Source organism: Galeopterus variegatus, unplaced genomic scaffold (genome assembly GCF_000696425.1).
Source record: "Galeopterus variegatus unplaced genomic scaffold, G_variegatus-3.0.2 Scaffold2769, whole genome shotgun sequence".
In the NCBI taxonomy this organism is placed as follows: Eukaryota; Metazoa; Chordata; class Mammalia; order Dermoptera; family Cynocephalidae; genus Galeopterus; species Galeopterus variegatus.
Window position 1 is genome coordinate 147,511 of NW_007728880.1, and position 19,641 is coordinate 167,151.

Below are 19,641 nucleotides of genomic sequence, written 5' to 3' on the forward strand. Positions count from 1 at the left end.
CTTAGAATTATCACTCGAAATTCCTTGTCAGTTATTTCAAGGGCTTCTTGTTCTATAGGAACTAGAGCTTGAGAGTTATTACCCTTTGGTGGTGTACTTTCTTGATTTTTTGTATTTCTGGTATCTTTTCTTTGATGTTTATTCATTGTGTCAGGGGGTTTCACAATCCACAGGTTTGACACTATTGTCTGGCTAGGATGTTGCTGGGGTTGCCAATTTGGTATGGCTACCTCAGTGTCTGCTCAGTTGGCCACTAGTACCTTGCATGTGTGGTTGCCTCAGGTCTTGGGCCTCTCCAGGGAACCACCTCTCTGGTCAGCATGCACTCGGCCAGGCTGCTAGGTCACGCAGTTGCACCACAGGGCGTGTGGTCTCTGCGGAGCTTCCACCTCCCCTGCTGGATGTCTCCCTGCTCTGTGCGCACTGGGCCAGGCTGTGGATGGAGACGGGTGGTGGCGGTGAGGCCTACCTGCTGCATCAAGTGGCGGCGGCACCATCACAGGCTTCAGACATTTTCAAAGAAATTAATATAAATTTTGTCTCCATATTTTAGAATATATTTTATCTTTTAAAACGAAAAGGAAAATATCCATTCAGTTCATAGTAGGACTTTCTGTGAAGGTCAGAGGAAGATATCAAGATTGTAAGTGGAGGTACTGTATACATAGTGTCCCAAGAACTGATATCCTCATGCTTGTGGGTATGTTTTTCTTTTTTTCTTTTTAAGTAATAACACAGAAAAAAGACTGAAGGGAATGTGCCAGAATGTTAATAATTCTTGTAGTTAATTATGGGTGATTAGAATATCTGTGGTTATTTTCTTCTTTGTATGTTTTCTGGGTTCTTTTTAAGAAACTCAAGGAAAAAAACAACAGCTGTTTTGTACAAAGAAGTATGCTGGGACTATAGTACACACAATAAAGATAAAGACATGCCTTTAGAGAGTTTACAGTCTAGTGAGCAGAAACAGACAGCAAAGTGCCAAGGATAATAACACAAAGCTAAATTAAAACATTATTTTCATTTAGGTACAAATAAGGTATATCTTGGTTTACATTTCCTCATGTTCCTGTCCCAGTCAATAATCAATACTCCCTTATTGGGAAGTGAAAAAAGAAACCATGAGAACATTTAAAAATGCATCAGAGGAATAACTCAAAAGTTTCCTGGCACTATTATGGTATTAGATGTAAAAGGGACCAGAAAAATAAGGGATTGTATTTGAAGGAAAATTTCAGAAAACATATAGTACTTAATTTACTATGCAATATAAATCTCTCAAGACCTAAGCAGCTAGTATTTCTAAAAGACAACAAACCCACTGAATTGTAGTTTTCATGGAATGTTCATCAATAGGGACACTAAGAATATAGCTTTGTTAACTGGATGCTCAACTCACCAAAGAAGGATGCCATCTGCAAGCGATTTGAAAAGACTGCCATCATTGGGATTCATGGGTAAAAGATGCTTACAGTCAGGGTCATTCTCTAAGGCTTTGTTTATCCAGTTCACAAAAGCCACCTTTTCTTCCTCTGAAAACAGAAAATCTTGGTAGGCAAACCTCATCTCACAAAATGTATTGCACTATATGCATTAAAGAAAACATACTTTTTAATTTCTGCTCAAAGATAATAAATGACAATTATTAAACACTAAAGCATTTAAGAAAAGGAGAAAGGGGAATTCATTCCACTTTTTCACCAGATATATTAGAATAGAGGAAGGTATTTGCTAAATGAGCACAATAAATATTCAATTAGATTCTAAAGTCTTTCCAAATATGTATTGCTTCTGAAAGCTAATGAATCAGAAGTAGGTCATCAGTGGTCGAATAAATATATATTTAAATAAGGGGAAAAAAAATACAAGAAATGAATATCCATGGCAATAAATTCTACCCCTCCAAAAGAGATTTAGAGAGCTGTGATTTTTGGCTTACAACAGAAATTCTGAATTCAGTCAAGAGTTATTCAACTCAATAAAACAGCTCCATTTCTGTGGAATTTTTTCTATAAGAAAACTGACAAAAAGCTAGATACCAGCACTACTCTTGGCCATCTTCATCATCTACCTCTTAACACATAGCTTCTAGTGTGGATAGTTGCTGGGCTGTGCAATGGGAAAAATAGGAAGGAACTTAAAGCAAAAATGTTCTACAGCTTTGTTATTATTCTGTAAATATAAAAATCATTTAACAATATAAATCCTTAAAGTAAATGATCTCCATTTCCATCAGAGGGTAGCCTTCCCCATTAATTGCCCTAGTCCCTAGAATTAGGTAATTTTCCTAAGGACGTATTTGGCAAGTACCCCCAAAATTTAATCCATTGCACAAACACACACACACAGAGTCAATAAAGACACAAACATTTACTAATATTTCTATTTTGTACATATCATACCTTCTTACCTTCTTACCTTCTTGCCTCACTATACATACCTCCTTAGAGGGACTTAGAGTCTAGGGATTTAAAGATCACAAAGGTATTATACCTGCCGTCAGGGAATTTTCAGTGTAATGATAAAACAGATATACAAAGAAATGCATCATAAAGGAAATACACATCATTATAGATGTATATATACTGTTTTAAGAATTTTAAGAAAGAAATAATCACTTCAGGTTGAGGTGATCAAGAAAAGGCTTTTTATGGAAGAGGTACCACAGTATCTGAAAGATAGGTTTTCAATAGATGAGCATGGAATGCGAGGATGTTCCAAGAATGTAGGAATCAGGAATGAGATACCATGTCACGACCACTAGGATGGCTGTAATAAAAAAATGAAAAAGTGTTGGCAAGAATGTGACGAAATTGGAACCGTCATACATTGCTGGTGGGAATGTAAACTGGTGCAGCAACTTTGGAAAACAATTTGGTAGTTCTTTAAAATGTTAAACATAGTTACCAAATGATCTAGCAATTCCACTCCTAGCTATTCTTAAGAGAATTCAGAGTATATGTTTACACAAAAATGTGTACACGGGTGGTCATACAGTATTATTCATAATAGCTGAAAAGTAGAAATAACCCAAATGTCCATCAACTGATGAAAGGATAAACAAACTATGATATTACCTAAATAATAAAATATTAAGCAATAAACAGGAATGAAGTACAATATACTCATATGCTACAACGTGAATGAAACTTGGAAATGTTATGCCAGTGAAGAAGTCTGTCAAATGAAAGGCAACTACGGTATGGTTCCATTTATATGAAATTTCCAGAATAGGCAAGTAGGTTAATGATTGCAGAGGCTTTGGGAAAGGGAAATTGGGGGGCGGGGGACTGCTAATAAGTATGGGGTTTCTCTTTAGTGTAATGAAGGTGTATTAAAATCAAATAGTGATGATAATTGCACAACTGTGAATATACTGAAAACTATTGAATTGTACACTTTAAAAGGGTGAATTTGATGGTATGTGAATTATATCTTAATAAAACTATTTTTTTAAAAGCCATTAAATGTTCTGTATCTTGTTCTAGTTAATAGTTACATGGGTCTATTCATAGGTAAAAACCATCAAGCCATATACTTAAGAATAGTGCACTTTACGCACTTTCTCATGTGTATGTTATACCTCAATAAACAAGTAAAAAAAAAAAATCTATGGTGATACACATCAGAAAAGTGGTTGCCTCTGAGGAGGAGCAGTTACTGTTAAGGGCATGTGGGGGCCATTCAGAGTGACTGAAATGTTCCATGCCTTGATCTGGTTGGCAGCTACAGGGATATAGCTACATGCATGTATACACATGCAAAAATTCACTGAGCTGTACACTTAAGATTAAAGCACTTTGCTGAATGTATATTATACCTCAATAAAAAGTTGTTTTTCGTCTTTTTAAAACAAGCCATTTCAGTAGAATAAACAAGCAGAAACTGAGTTAAGGGATGAATACATTTCAAAGAGTGGAGGTAGCAGTTATAGATCACTGACTTTACCACTACTTCCCTAGTAAGAAAAGGTTAAGAAAAAATACAACAGATGGGAGAAATTTGAGCATATTTTTAGAGGAAAATCCAATTAGGAAGGAAGAAAATCAAGAGGATAAATCAGATCTCAAAGAAAGAAAGAGGAGAAAAGGTTACAGGGAATTTTATCAAAAATTTAAAAGCAGGGCTGGCTGGTTAGCTCAGTTAGTTACACCAAGGTCACAGGTTCAGATCCTCATTCTGGCCAGACGCCAAAAGAAAAAAAAAAAAAAATTAAAAGCATAGTTCTAATTATGTTGATATGAATAAAAAGAACCTGGCCAAAGGTTCTTAGACATCCTGACCATGAGAAATAAGCTACCACACGGCAAGATACCTCATCTTAAGAGTTAATGTGACTCTGGATTTCCCACTGGGCAACAATCCAGTGGTTCTATCAGATCAAGCAAATCAGGTGCTGTGCTCTCTAGTCACTTGGTTGCTTGATAAAGATGAATCAGGTATCTCAGCTACTGGAAAATGAAAAGGCAAAATCCTTATAATAAGCCTCTCCACCATTTCTAGATCAGATCTGAAAATAAAGCCACCTCACCAGTCAAGATGAAAAACCCCTTCAAAAGCCATTATTAAACGCATCCAATGCTGAAACATAAATAACTTCCATTTTGCTGTTTTTAATCTCTTTGATGTGCACTGAACCTGACACATAGTGAGAACTCATTGATTTCAATGATTCTAGGATTTTTCATCTCAACATCTCTGAAATTGAAATGAACTTCAAATGATGGCATGTTATAATTTAATCTGCAGTATTTTTATCCCTCAATGGTACATAAAATAATGGTTATAAATCACAACAAATGTCATCTTAAATTTGATGAAATATGCCACTTACTGAATGAATCAGTGACTAAAAGATCAAATTTGAGGTAGTAGGTTACCTGAATAAGAGTGCTGTGTGCCCTCACTGGAAATGGGTGAAGTTCCTCCAATAGCAGTAATCCCTTCCCTCTTGTTAATTATTTTTCGGAATGTTTTGCTGATATCCTTGCTTTTTAATTCTTGCATTAGCTAGAATGGAATAAAAGTAAAATTGAGAATTGATCAGGTAATTATAAAAAAACTGATGACATGAAGGATATTTATTTAGACTTCATTATTTGAAATAACACCAAAATAAATACTAATCAGGTGTTCTCACACCTACTGCTTGTATACACAGATAATTCTCATGTCATTTTACCAATTACACAAAATGGACAAATGTTTGCACCCCAACCACTGGAACAAATTTTGTTATAACTAAGCTTAGACTGAACACACTGAAATTATTATTCTTAACTTGCCATGACATTTTGTACTGAAAAGCCTAAGAAATAACAGAAATAACTAACTACATGATAAAGACAGAAGAATGCCTTAATGCAGGTATTTTCTTGCCCGAACATCTCAAATGTATACGTGTTAAAGTAAATAAGTCAGCTCTCATAAGAAATAACATAGGCTTACAGAAACTCTTTTCAACCACTCTCTCACTGGGCTCTTCAGAGGTTGGCAAGACTAAATCCAAACAGTCCTCCATGCAGCACCTAGAGTGATTTGATTTTCTAAATGCAAATCTGATCATGTCACTGTACATTCTATTCCTCCCACTTCACTGGCTTCCTGTTGCTCTTAAGATGAAAACAAAAATCTTACATGGCTCTGCATGACCAGATCCCAACTTACTTCTCCAGCTTCATTCCTTACCCATACCACCTCAGCCTTAGCCACGCTAGCCCTTTTTTCAATTGCTTGAGCGTATCCATCATCTTTGAAGGCATAGGGCCTCTACATAGGTTGTTACCTCTGCCTGCCTCCCATATTGTTCAATCCATCATTACCCCCTTTTTCCTGTTTAACATCTTTCTTTAGATTTCAGCTCAGCTTTCATAGCTTCGGGGACACCTTCCCTGAGTCCCTGGGTTCTCCAGCCTCTCCTCCAAGTTCAATTCCTTCTACTACAAACTCTCATAGAACCTGTACTGCTCTATCATAGCAATTATGATAGTTGTAATCTTTTATCCATTTGTATGATTCTGTCTTTCCAGCCGAATATAATTCCATCAAAGCAGGGACCATGTCTCTTTCTGCTCTTCACATTCTGCACAGTGCCTAGCAAATTTTCTGGGAAGAGAGGAGCTCACATATCTGTTTAAAAAGGAGTGCAAAGCCAGACCACTTATATTAGATAAATATCTATTCAATTATATTTATTGCCAATAAGCTTTGAACTCAACTGTAGTTATTCTAGGGCATAAACAGCTACTATCAAACCTGACTTCCATTCCAACAATTTGAGAATGATTTTTTCCTTTGTTTTATGAATTATTGTTAGTATTTGTTGTTATCATCATCATTTTAAAGCAGTACTTTTTCTGGCCTCTGCAGCCAGATCTAACCAAACCTAACAATGACATTATCGAAATTCTGCTTGAAGCAAAATGATTAATAGGCAGGAGAGGGTTAGATTACTTACTGACACAAACTCTTCAAAACTGATTTTGCCGTCTTTGTTGCTGTCTGCAACTGCTAGAATCTTCTCCACAATCTCTCGTACCTTGTAGCCAGGCAGGGGAAGGCTTGCTTCCTTAAACAGGTCCTGGAGTTCATAGTCACTGACATACCCACTGTTATCAATATCTGTAAAGATGTATTATGAGCTGTCAAATACCTTTTGCACTCTTTGCTAAAGATGTGCACTCAGAAGGCCATTTGGGAGATTCACAGGCACACAGAACATTTCATATTTCTTTCATAAGTGGCAGTAACCTGTTTTCCTGCACTTCAATTGTACAGTGTGTGCTATACATTTTATCAAAAAACTCATATTTAAAAGGAGTTATCCCCATAGATTTAGGCCCACCATACATATTTTAAGTGTACAGTATAGACGTTGCTCTAACAGACAGAAAACCCAGTTTTAGCACATGACTAAGTCTCAGAGACATAAGCATGAGGAAGTCTCAGACATCTAAAAGAAATATATCAGCAATGATCAAAAAGGAATACCCACACAGATTTTTAACTTCTTGATGGAGTTTACAAAACGGATCTGCTGATCCCACATTCCATATAAAATATGTGTATCATGTAAAATACACATAAAGCATTTTTGTTCTGCATTTCACTTGGAGGTGGTTCTGTTTCATTTGTTAATAATTCATTGCTGCTTCATTATGTATTTATGATACCATTATGTATGCTGAATCATGTGTGATGTCATTTTGAGATTAGGTGTTCAAGAAATTTCACACCTATATTTAGACTTTTGGAAACAGGTTTCCAGCTATTTTCACATCATCACTGAAATGCTCTTCCCTGGGTTTTCCCTAGAGACTAGATATTACTTTTGACTCAGAACAAAAGCAACACAAAACATTTCTGCCCAGAGGTGGCAACAGAGTTTTGGTTGTTCTGTTTGTTGCCTGGATCTACCACCTTGTATAGGCCCTCTTTGGTCCTCTGGTAATAGTTACTTAGTATTTCTTTTTTTTCTTCAATAAAAGAGCTGATAACCACCAATAACTAAAATATTGCTATAATCTCAAAAGTCAGCTAGTATGTAATAATAATATTGCTTTCTTTGAATTTAAAGCAAAATCACATTATTAGTACATAACCTGTTCAGAATTGTTTCTCGTACTTCTGAAATATACAAATAACCAAGTTGGCTCAGTTCCATACTAGAAATATTTGAAAATAAACAAGATTGAGGAAGTTATTTACCTGCGAACCATCTAGGTGCTTAAATCCCAGCTAGATCTGTATGACCTCTGTGGTTTTGGTATAATATATCAAGAACTAATGGATACAATTTAATGAACATATATTCTGTGTCAAGTGATTTGTTAAGAAGTTGACTTACCTTATTTCATGAAATCCTTACAACTTTGAGGTAGTTACTAATATAATTATTATTTTAAAGGCAAGAAAATAAAGGTTTAGGTTAAATAACCATAAAGACCATGGTTTAGAAAGGAAGACTTTCTAACAACTCAACAACAACAAACAATCCCATTCAAAAATAGGCAAAGGGCTTGAATAGGCATTTTTCCAAATATTTATAAATGGCCAATGAGCACAGGAAAAGATGCTCAACATCACTAATCATTAGGGAAATGCAAATCAAGACCAAAATGAGATACCACTTCACACCTGTGAGAATGGCTATTCGCAAAATAAACCCCAGAAAACAACAAGTGCTGGTGAAGAAATGGAAACCTTTGTACTTTGCTGGTGGGAGTGTAAAATGGTACATTCACTGGATACCTATGGAAAACAGTATATCCTTATAGATAAACATTTGTTCATATCCATGTTTACTCCTGTATGACAAATATCTCAAAGTGGAATTGAGATAGGAGGTGCTTGGTTTCCATGGGCTCGTGTTACAAGACACACCTCTGGGTTTCAAGCCACTCCCCAAGGTCTCAGGCCCAACCTCTAGGCCCTCTCCTAGATGAAAGTTACTGTTGCTACTGAGTCCTATTTTCAGCACTAACAAAGATGGTGGTGTCATTGTCCCAATGTCTATTCACTGTGCTCACTTTTCACTGGTTTCACCTTTCACTTGCATGCATTTGTAGACTAAAGCAAAAAACGATATTTATATCTCCCTTGTTTAGCCGTGGGTTTCCTAAGAGCAAAATGTAGAACCACTGAGATTCAATAGAGTATGAGGAAATTTTTTGGAAGAAAAATACAGAGCTGTCAAAATAATAATGTCATGAAGACAAAATGCTGAATGGCTTTAAAAAGTGAAAGAAGAAAAATAAGACATACAGCCTTTAAAAACAATACTAAGGCTTTTAAAATTACACATGAGGGAGAAGGAAAATAAGACATATGGCCTTCAAAAACTGTAGCAAGATTTTTAAAATACTCTGGATGAAGTCAGAAAGTGTTATTGCTAGTGACAAAGACATAAAGGCCAAAGTTCAGTTTATACACAAGGAAGTGTTTCTATATTTTTTCTCTGTAATGAAGATACCATGTTAAGTGCATTCAGTTACACTGTCATTCATTAACCTGGATTATTCTCTGCAAAGAAATAATCAAAGAATTCAAAGATCAATTCACCTAGAAATTCAAGCCAGTCTTAGCTTATCTTTCAGAAAGAATGAATCCAGTGAAATCTAGCAAGCAAGCAAGCAAGAAAGAAAGAAATCAGGGGTAACTGGGTGGAGGTAGAAGCAATAAAAGGTACTGTTCCATTCATGAAATCTGACATCAAGCTGAACAGCAACATCGTATTTACTTTCCCTCAAGCATACCTATTTTATTAAATGCCTCTTTTAGTTCTTCAAGCTCCTCCCGAGAAATGGTAGTGGTACTGTTTTCCATCTTCAGACAAGAAAGACTACCTTCAGGTCTTTATATCTAGAAAAAGCAATATTTTTAAAAGAATATTAGCCCTTTGGAAACATTTAGACAATATAAGGTACAAAGGAAGCATATTCTCTAGAAGTCATCCAAGAGGTGTGGTTGATGAGTAACAAATAGGAGTAGGTGCCGTGGTAACACTCCTTCCCAGCACAGGCTAGCCAAACAATAACTGAGACTCAGTATGGGGAAGAAATACTCGCTTTTCATACCTTGTGTTTTTACAGGGCACAGATATTTCTCAATAGCCTATATAAATTTCATTGACATTTTACCTTACTATTTCAGTAAAATCAAAGCATTTCAAGTTTGAGAAAGGTATAGCATTTATAAGTATAAAGGATGAGGTTAGACAGTTTAAAGACATAAATAATGTCCACAAAAAGGGTAAAGTAAGTTAGAGTCTGCTCATCTTGTGATGGAGTTTGTGGTTTTAATGTTCAGCTTTGCAACACCCAACCACGGTCACATCCTCTCCCCTTCCCTATGTGAGGTCTTTCCCAGATCTATGCCACCCCCCCAATCAAGTAGGATAAACAGACTAAAAAGAGAAAAATTACATAAATATAAGCTGTACGAAAAGTAAGAAGGTGGTGATCACTGTAGAAAACAATTGATAACATATGCTTCAAACAGGAAATTTAAATTACCCATAAAATAATCTTACTATCCAGATACATCAACTAGTGTCTTTTTCTTGTCTTTATCCTTCTAGTCTCCTTTCTAAGCGCATGTGTACATTTTGGGGGGAATGAAAAGTAACATATGCTTCAAACAGGAAATTTAAATTACCCATAAAATATTCTTGCTATCCAGATACATCAACTAGTGTCTTTTCCTTGTCTTTATCCTTCTAGTCTCCTTTCTAAGCGCATGTGTACATTTTGGGGGGAATGAAAAATGCACACATACTAGAACTTTTTTGGGGGGGTACTAACACACTGTCTATATGTCTCCATGTTGTTCATCAACATGACATTTAATGGCCACATATTACTTAGCATATTATTATGATAAATAATATTCGGTAAATCCATTGTTTCAGGGCATTTCAGGGTATTTTTCATCATAAATCATGCTTCAATGAACATCCTTATAGATAAATATTTGTTCATAGCCATGTTTACTCCTGTATGATAAATATCTCAAAGTGGAATTGAGATAGGAGGTGCTTGGTTTCCATGGGCTCTTGTTACAGGACACACCTCTCAGTTTCAAGCCGCTCCCCAAGGTCTCGGGCCTGAGCATGCTCAGTGGAAGGGAGTTTATCCTTTGAATGACCTTTCACTAGAGGTGCTAAAGAGCACAGAATACTCCTGAATATGTCTGGTGCATGTGATAGGATTTGACTAATGAATGTGCTCCAAAAAGAGACCAACTAAGCATGTGCAAGACTATGTTACATAACTGAGAACCACCCCCTTAATTGAATATTCATTAATATTCAATTAGATAGCAAAACTATAAAAGCCAAATCCCAGAAGGCAGGGTTGTTGCTCATTTTCCTGGAACCAACTCTCATTTCACTGGCCAATGTATGCTTCACTTTTGTGTTAAGCTTACTTTTAGCAGGTGGCTGCTCACTCTCTTGAGTCAGCCTGCACTCTGTACTAAACTTTGAGTAAGTATTTCTTACTTTTGTATTAAATTTGGGCCCTGCTCAGTCTCTGGGGCTAGGCCACACTCTGTGGGACCTGTATTTCTTATCTGTTACATTAAACCTATTCTCACTTTTTACCCTGACTCTGCTCTTGAATTCTTTCCTGTGGTGGAGTCAAGAACATGATGGGTTGAGGCCTGCTATCAGGCCCCTCAGACCCTTCCTCCAGCATCAGAATTACTTACATTTTTAAGACTTCTGACATGTAGCAATACATCTCATTTTTAAAATGACTTAGTGGCTTGTCTATCCAATGTAAAGCTAAGGATGAATGCAATTATGCTGTATTCCTCTAATATACACCTAGTTAAATCAGACAGTTAATATGTACCTCAAAAAATAAGTGGAAGTGAATGCTTTATAAAACAACAGCAATTAAAGTTAAGTGGGGAATCCTCTTTTTTATACACATATTTATATAGGAGGTTCAATATCATCCTAACTTTTCAGGGAAGGACATCAACTTTCAAAATAATTTATTCACTGAAATTTATCACTGATCATTTTTAAATCATACTAACTTGTGTGAAGCCCTCTAAGAATATGGCTCGTTTGCCATTTGTGATATGTACACCAACTTGTTTAGGATGTTTGGTGTTCTTTTCCAAAATAATTTATTCACTGAAATTTATCACTGATCATTTTTAAATCATACTAACTTGTGTGAAGCCCTCTAAGAGTATGGCTCGTTTGCCATTTGTGATATGTACACCAACTTGTTTAGGATGTTTGGTGTTCTTTTGAAATGATAAATTTCTATCCTTACACTTTTTCTGAGGCCTGGTTCTAATTACATGTTCAATTTCATCTTTTTTAAAATGTATATTATCACTAATAGTATCACTATTTAATACTTCATTGTTTAAAAACAAAAAAATCGTAAGAGCTCAAGTCAGACCAGCAGGAACATGGGGTGAACGAAAGTCATCTTACTCCTCAGATGCTATTCCTTACATCTTTGCATTAAATATTCATTTTACTGAATTCTCACTTTTAGAAAGTTTTACTGTGTTTAAAGCTATTTAAAGGCATACTTATTTTATGCTGAAAGAGATTCAATAGTCCTCTTAGGATTTTTAAGCATAATTCCCTGCGTCTGAAAAATGCTGCTTCTGTTGTGGCTGTCTTTGAATATCTGTGGTCTTCCTGGTAATGCACATCCTTTCCCTTATTCAAAATGGTTTCTATCCTTTGCCTCAAGTTTTAAAAATAGCGGTCCAATGTTAGAATTTGCACTCTACAGAACAGCTGCAAATTAACAGTCCTTGTGTTGACCTTACATTTGAAATAAAAATAAACCCGGAGTTCTATTCTTTGCCCATGCCTATTCAAATTTATATCATTTGTTAATTCCATAAAATATTCTCATTCTCCCATAATCAGGCAGTACCAGCATGTGAACTTACTGAAAAAGCAATTTACTCATACAATGTTTTTTTTTTTTTAAAGTTTTGTTTTTATGTTTAATAAATGTAAACATGTTACTTCAAGTCCTTTGGTATTTGAATGAAACAAATTGAAAAATACAGAATGATCTTCAAGATATACTCTTAAGAGAACAAATCAATGTGCAGAAAAGTAAGTGTGGTGGGGGAAAGAGTGTGATATAAGTTGTATGTTTATAAAACATTTCAGGAAGAGTACAAGAAAATGGTTGCAGTAATTGCTTCTCTAGGGGAAATGAGGAACTGAAGCAGAGTGGGAAAGGGGCTTACTTTTCATCATATTCTTTTTGTATTCATTTTTTTAGACCATAAGCTTACTGAGACCAAAAAATAACTGAGAAACAATAAAAGCAATATTGTGGTAAAACATTAAAAAAATAATAAAACAAATACTCATGGTCTGAAGGTACACATTAGTGAATACTGATAAGAATATACAGTACCTATATGTTACAATTTTACTTAAGAGCACCTGTATTTCCTTTCAAAGCAAAATACTATGATTAAAATATTAAAATAATGTATAGCTTTCCATGGCAGCATGAAGACTTAGTAGCAGAATGGTTAATAAAAACTATATTGCCTCTTTTACAAGCACAGAATCATGCATAAATATAGTGTATCAACATTTTTCTATGTTTTTGCAAAATTATGATGTTAGGATTCTTCAAAAACTAATTTGCGTTATATGGATACCTTAACAATCACCTTTACACAGCACAATGAACATATAGGGAGCAAAAGATCCCGTGGGAAAAGAAAATACATAGTTTGATTTGACATATAAAAGACTATTTTAGTTATGTGATTCCCAAATTAATCGCACAGACCTTTTAAAAAATTAAGGAAGAAAATGTCTTCCATCAAATAAATTTCCAAAAACGTAAGCAAAATTTTAGAAGAAAAGCCCAATAACCCAATAACTAGTAACTCAATATTTATTTTTCTCACTAGTCCTACGCTTCTATAATTAATGTGCCATATACTATCCTAAGTGCTTTGTGTACATTCTCATTTAATGTTCACCATTCGATGAGGTAGGTCCTGTCCCCATTTTGGCAGTTAAGAAAGAGATGCTTCATGGGATTGAGTAACTTTCTCAAGGTCTCAAAGTAAACAATTCTCTCAGTTTCACAGCTAAGCTATAGTTGACCTCAACTCTGTATCATACGTCCTGTCTCTAGGCCAGGATGCAGGCCTCCCAAATAAAATCTGAAGTCAAGCCATATAAAATATACACATGTATTTATATGATAATCATACAATAATTTACATTATATAGTATATACTTGTGAATTAAGATCTTGCATTTTAAAAGAAATCAGCCCCTTTAAATGTTGGGGAAAAAATTCTAGCTAGATCAACATATTTATCAAGAATAGAACCGATCAGTTCTGAAACACTATAGAATGCACTATTATTAGAATTCACTTTGCAATTGTAGAAATGAAGAACATGTCACTTAATCAGTACCCAAACAGTTGGCATTGAAGCATACATACTTGGATGCCTGAGACAACTCAGAAGAGCTTAGCTATCAAAGTGAACCCTGAAAGATGCAGCCCAGAGACCACCAAGATCACTGACCAGAGACTCAACAGGGCAGGTTATGTTGAATTCTTTACATAGATAAATCTTCCCATGGATTTTGACATGTTCTCTATATACCTTCAATAATCCCGATACTGCTTTCCTCCTCTTTTTTTTTTTATATTAATCATTTTAAGTGGAACCTTCTTTCACCAATAAAAGCTTTTCCTCTTCTAATCCTCAAGTGCACCCTGACACACCAAATGTATGATTTGGAAAGTTAAGGAAGCACATGCCAAAAAAAGAACTTTTCAATTTAGATGAAATTGGATCTGATCTTTTATCCTCCCTCAAATTTCTAACTTCCTTGAGACTTTTAAAGCTTTACCAAAGTTAGTCAAAGCAGTCCTTTAAGCCTGGCAGGATCTGAAGTCCTTCTTAAACAGTTTCAGGGAGAAAGGTATTAGGAATGGCACTAAATTGTCATGATACCAAAAAGATTTTGGTTTCTTTCTACCAAACCTAAAACTCCCAACTGCAGGACTGAAGTTATCAACAGCACTTTTTTCCTTCCCAGCTATTTTGTGTTCCCTTTTTCCAAAGTGGCCCTACCCCAAGTCACTTGAGATTCTCTGAGTTCTCGAGCTAGCCCCTCATCCTGCAAAATTCCCTTCTTCCCTTACTCCTCATCCCCTAGTGACATAAAAAATAATGGCAAATATTTACTGAGAGCTTTCAGTGGGCCTGGAACTGTGCTAACCTTCTCACACACATGAGATCACTATATATTAATCTGTTCTTCTACTAATGGAACAACCATCATTCCTTAAAATGTAAATTTGAGGGCTATAGGTATTAAGTAACCTGCTGAAGGAAGGTAGACAAAATACGAGATTCAAAATCAAATGTGTTCCTAGTCCCCAAGTACTTAAGTTCTACACATACAGTATTCCCCCTTTATCCATGGGAGATATGTTCCAAGACCCCAGTGGATGCCTAAAACCTCAAATATACCAAACCCTACATAGACTATGTTTCTTCCTACACATACAAACCTATGATAATGTTGCATTTATAAGTTAGGCACAGTAAGAGATTAATAATAACTAATAATAAAACAATTAGAACAATATACTTGTATTAGTCCATTTCTGTCACTTAGAATACCTGAAACTGGGAGATTTATACAGAAATGAAATTTATTTCTTACAGTTTTGGAGGCTGGAGGTCCACGGTCCAGGGGGCGCATCTGATGAGGGCCTTCTACTGGGTGAGAACTCTGTAAGTTCCCATAGTGACACATGGTATAACATGGGGAGAGAAGGGCAAGAGCTTTCACAAGTGCTCCTTATAAAGTCAACAGTCCACACTCGTGATAACTCCTTACTCCATGAATCCATTCACAAGGGCACAGTCCTCATGATCTAATCACCTATCAAAGGGCCCACCCTTCAAATGTCATAATTGGATTTCCCACTTTCTTAACACTGTTAGAGTGGGAATCAAGTTTCCAACACATGAACTTTTTGGGGGACACATTTGACACACAGCAATACTGTAACAAATGTTATGTGAACGTGGTCTCTCTCTCTCAAAATATCTTATTGTACTGCACTCACCCTTCTTGTGATGATGTGAGATGACAAAATGCCTACATGATAACATGAAAATAAGGTGAATGAACGGGCATTGCAAGGCAGCATTAGGCTACTATTCACCTGATAATCGATCAGAAGGAAGATCATCTGCTTCAGGTGATCCTGGATCACTGAGCCATAACGATGATGATGACTGACTATCAGGAGCTACAATGTCAATTACTAACAGGCGGGTAGCTTTTAAGAGTGGATACACTGGACGAAGAGATGATTCATGTCCTAAGAAAGAAGGAGTAGGGTGGTGCAAGATTTCATCACGCTACTCAGAATGGTGTGCAATCTAAAACTCATAATTGTTTATTTTTGGAATTTTCCATATTTTCAGACCATGTTTGACCACAGGCAACTGAAACCACAGAAAGCAAAACCGCAGATAAGGGAGGATTCAATCATCATCCCTGTGCTCTCACTGCAAGCATTATAGGTAGTTGTCAAGAAAGGATTGATGACTATTTCACACTAAAGTATGAATGACCAATAAACCCTTATTAATTCTTAAAGTGTTAATTAAAGCATCAATTCTTCTAACCATATTTACATAACTGTTTAATCAACAGATTATTTACACATCAGTAAAGTAAATGAATCACATCTATCTCAAAAACATACTAAATGGAAAAAGCTAAGGGATACATTATAGTTTACCATTTATGGTAAATTACTATATGTGTTGATTCTGATGACATATATATTAGTAAGACTTACAAACATGAGAATGACAACGAATTCAGATTAGTGGTTGTCTATGGAGAGGGAGACAAGTGGGCAGAGCTTGGCGGGGGCAGGGGCCTGGATCTATTACATTTAAAAATATATATACTTGAAGCAATTGCCACAAAAATTTAATGTTTATTCAATCTGGGAAATGAGTACATGGACATTGGTTACACTGTTTCTGTATTTTTCAGTTTTTTTGTTTTAAATAATTCATAGCATAAAAAAATTATCCTTAAAGAGAAAAAAGGGCAAAGCCACAAACCACTAATAAAAGAAACTCAGACAGCAAAAATAATAAACAAAAAATAAAGATAACTACGAATATGTTTCTGAATGGGGGAAATTTTTCCAAGGCTTTGGAAAGTTTTGGGTTTTTTTAAACATACTTCAATCTTGAAAAATTACAATAGTTATTATTGTGGCAGAATAATGTATTGAAATATGAAACTGCGAATATTCTTTTCTCTCCTCAATTAAAGCAATAACAATCCCTTGTCTAAGAGATTTTGGCAGCACAGAAAGCAGAATCAGCCTGGAATCTGTGATTCCCTCAGTCTTTGGGAAGAGGCAAGCATCATTAGGTTGAGTGTCTTGGGAATGGGGGCAGGGGGAGGCAGGAAGAGGGCACCTGTGAGAAACCACTAGATATCGAAGGCAGAGAGTCACCCAGATGGGGAGGGAGGGAAATCTGTGGATGCCAGCAAGGAAGACTGCGGCCCCTAGGGTGGCAGGTACAACAGAACCTCCACTGCAAGAGACCCACAGACTAAGCCACGGGATGTTTCCTAGGTAGTCCCTGAGGATTGATGACAGAGGACAGAAGAGCTTCCTCCACACCGTTTGCTCTTCATAACACCCCAGGACAACACAGGCTGAGGGTCAGATTCCAGGTGCCTGAGAAAGACTTGGCAGTATTCATGCAGGATAAGGTCAAAACAAAGTTGCTTTACAGACCATAAAGAAATGTGATGTTTCTTTCATATCTGATTTTTATGGAAAAAGGATTGATACTGTTTATCTGAAGAAGTGACTGGGGTCCGAGATCCCAGAGTATTTCAGTATTTGTAGGGAACAGCAGCTCTACTGTGCCCTGTGTCCTCCTCCCCTTCTTCACAAATGACTCTCTGATCAAGGTTAAAGCTCACAGGTAACTAGAGTAAATTACTAAGTGAAAAAAATAAGCAGCTAAGAAAAATAATTTAATTGAAGAGTTTTCTTTCTAGCTCAGTAGGTTAGACTGTGGTGTTGTAACACCAAGGTCAAGGGTTCAGATCACTGTACTGACTAGCCACCAAAAAAAAAAGTCATAAAGGAATATCTAGAAAATATTTTCACCTATTCTATATCAACCTATTAATTTTTTATCAGATTTTCTTTAGTTAATTGGAATGTCTGTGGACTCTACAATATAGCTGTGAATTGGGATATCATTTACTTTGTTAAATATTAGTCTCTTACTCTACATACCAGCCTGGACTGCCCTTTGGACAGAGGGCACAATATATTAAAAGGGTACAATATAATGCAAATCTTTCCTAAGCATCCTGCAGCACTGAAAGAACCGAGCTCAGCTCTTTCATTCATTCTGAAGGGGCAGCTATGTTAGATAAACTAAAAAAGTGATTAGTTTATAGCCAACATACTGGATTTTTCAAATACCAAACTATTTTAAAAAGATAACTGCTATAAAGACTTAACTCTATTTTCAAACAAGCAAAATAATTTCCTAAGTGCCTTTACAATCTTACAATCCTAGAGATCTTCAGAACATCAATTAGGTACTACCATGAAGAGTTAAGCTGGGTATAACACACCAGAGGTGAAGGGACACTTGGTTCCAAACTGACTGACTCTTTTGTGAACTCTTAAAGGAGACCTGGCAATATCCTGCAAAATAAAAATAACAACATACTGTTATCTTAAGGTTGGGTCTTTTTTTCTGCTTCAGTCTTTCGAAGTATTTATCATATAATTACTCCCACATTGACAAATTAATGTGCTCTCTGCCCCCTTCTCTCATTTTGACAGCTTGGACTTCTAGCCTTTACAAGGTCCACTCATCACTCGTGTATGTCCTTAACTCCTTCCCATTGGCATGAGACACATCATCTGTCTTTTTCTTTGCTCGGTGTCTTTACCTCATATATATTATTCAGTTAACATACATTATTCTTGATTATGTATTGCTTTGTAATGTAATGGTCTTATTTTGCTATTTTATTCTCATCCCGCCCTCCTAACTTCATTGCTTGCTCCTTGCAGGTAAAAGATAACTATTTTATGCTTGGTGTCTTTACCTCATATATATTATTCAGTTAACATACATTATTCTTGATTATGTATTGCTTTGTAATGTAATGGTCTTATTTTGCTATTTTATTCCCATCCCGCCCTCCTAACTTCATTGCTTGCTCCTTGCAGGTAAAAGATAACTATTTTATGCTTTTTATATTTCCAGTGGCTTTATTGCGTCATGTATGTGTGGATAGTTCAGCAAAATTCATTAACGGTGATATTTCTCTTTACAGAGCAGGAAGAATACTACATAACAGAGGGCCAAACAGAACAATGGCTTGTGGGAAATGTGCCACTAACAGACAAAAAGAGACTAAAGGAAGAGTTTCTACACCTCAGTTCTCTTCATTCACTTACCCACTTCCTCATTATTTATTCAGCAACAACTTATTGAGCACCTGCACAAAGACTAATTTGACAGCGTTAACATTTTTTAGCCCACACAGCTATCGGTAGTATTTTTTCTAAATATATCAAAATAATTTTTGTCAACCTTTTCCTAATCCTTTTACAGAGGAGTTAATAATTTAGCCTCAATTTTTCCCTAGGTGAACTTTTTAAGTTCTGATGCTCTTGTGCAAACACTAGATATATAAAGAAATCTTCTGGCAAAGCAGAGAAGAACAGAGAGGACTTGCCTACATCTTCTCCTCACTGCCTCACTACACAGGCCACCACCATGGTCATCGCCATGACCAGCCACAGTCATCCTATGCCTGTGTGTTTGTAACTTGAGACTGGCATTCAGTGGTTGTTAAGGGTTACCACAAAGACCTTTCTGTGTATGTTTACTTAAAAGCTCCAATATGTAGCCCCTAGTAAGGAGTTTAAATTCATTCATTTGTGTATTCAACAAATACATCCTATTTGGCTGGGCTAACCATGGAGTTTTAAAAATGAATAAGAATTAGTCTCTCCTAGACCCACTCTCAATATAATGCTTATCGGCTCAACTGTAAATGCCTGCACAGTT

At 36.0% G+C, this 19,641-nt stretch overlaps 1 protein-coding gene across 1 annotated transcript in view; it reads right to left on the reverse strand.

The window, feature by feature from the left end:
- The window catches only part of PLS1 (plastin 1), a 115,754-nt gene that overhangs the window by 41,347 nt on the left and 54,766 nt on the right, over positions 1 to 19,641 (reverse strand). Inside the window, exons 2-5 of the mRNA XM_008582933.1 lie at positions 9,255 to 9,360; positions 6,458 to 6,621; positions 4,881 to 5,010; positions 1,400 to 1,532 (exon numbers count right to left, since the gene is read on the reverse strand). Coding sequence (XP_008581155.1) covers positions 1,400 to 1,532; positions 4,881 to 5,010; positions 6,458 to 6,621; positions 9,255 to 9,324 — 497 coding nt within the window. The 5' untranslated portion in view covers positions 9,325 to 9,360. The remainder of the gene's footprint in view (positions 1 to 1,399; positions 1,533 to 4,880; positions 5,011 to 6,457; positions 6,622 to 9,254; positions 9,361 to 19,641) is intronic.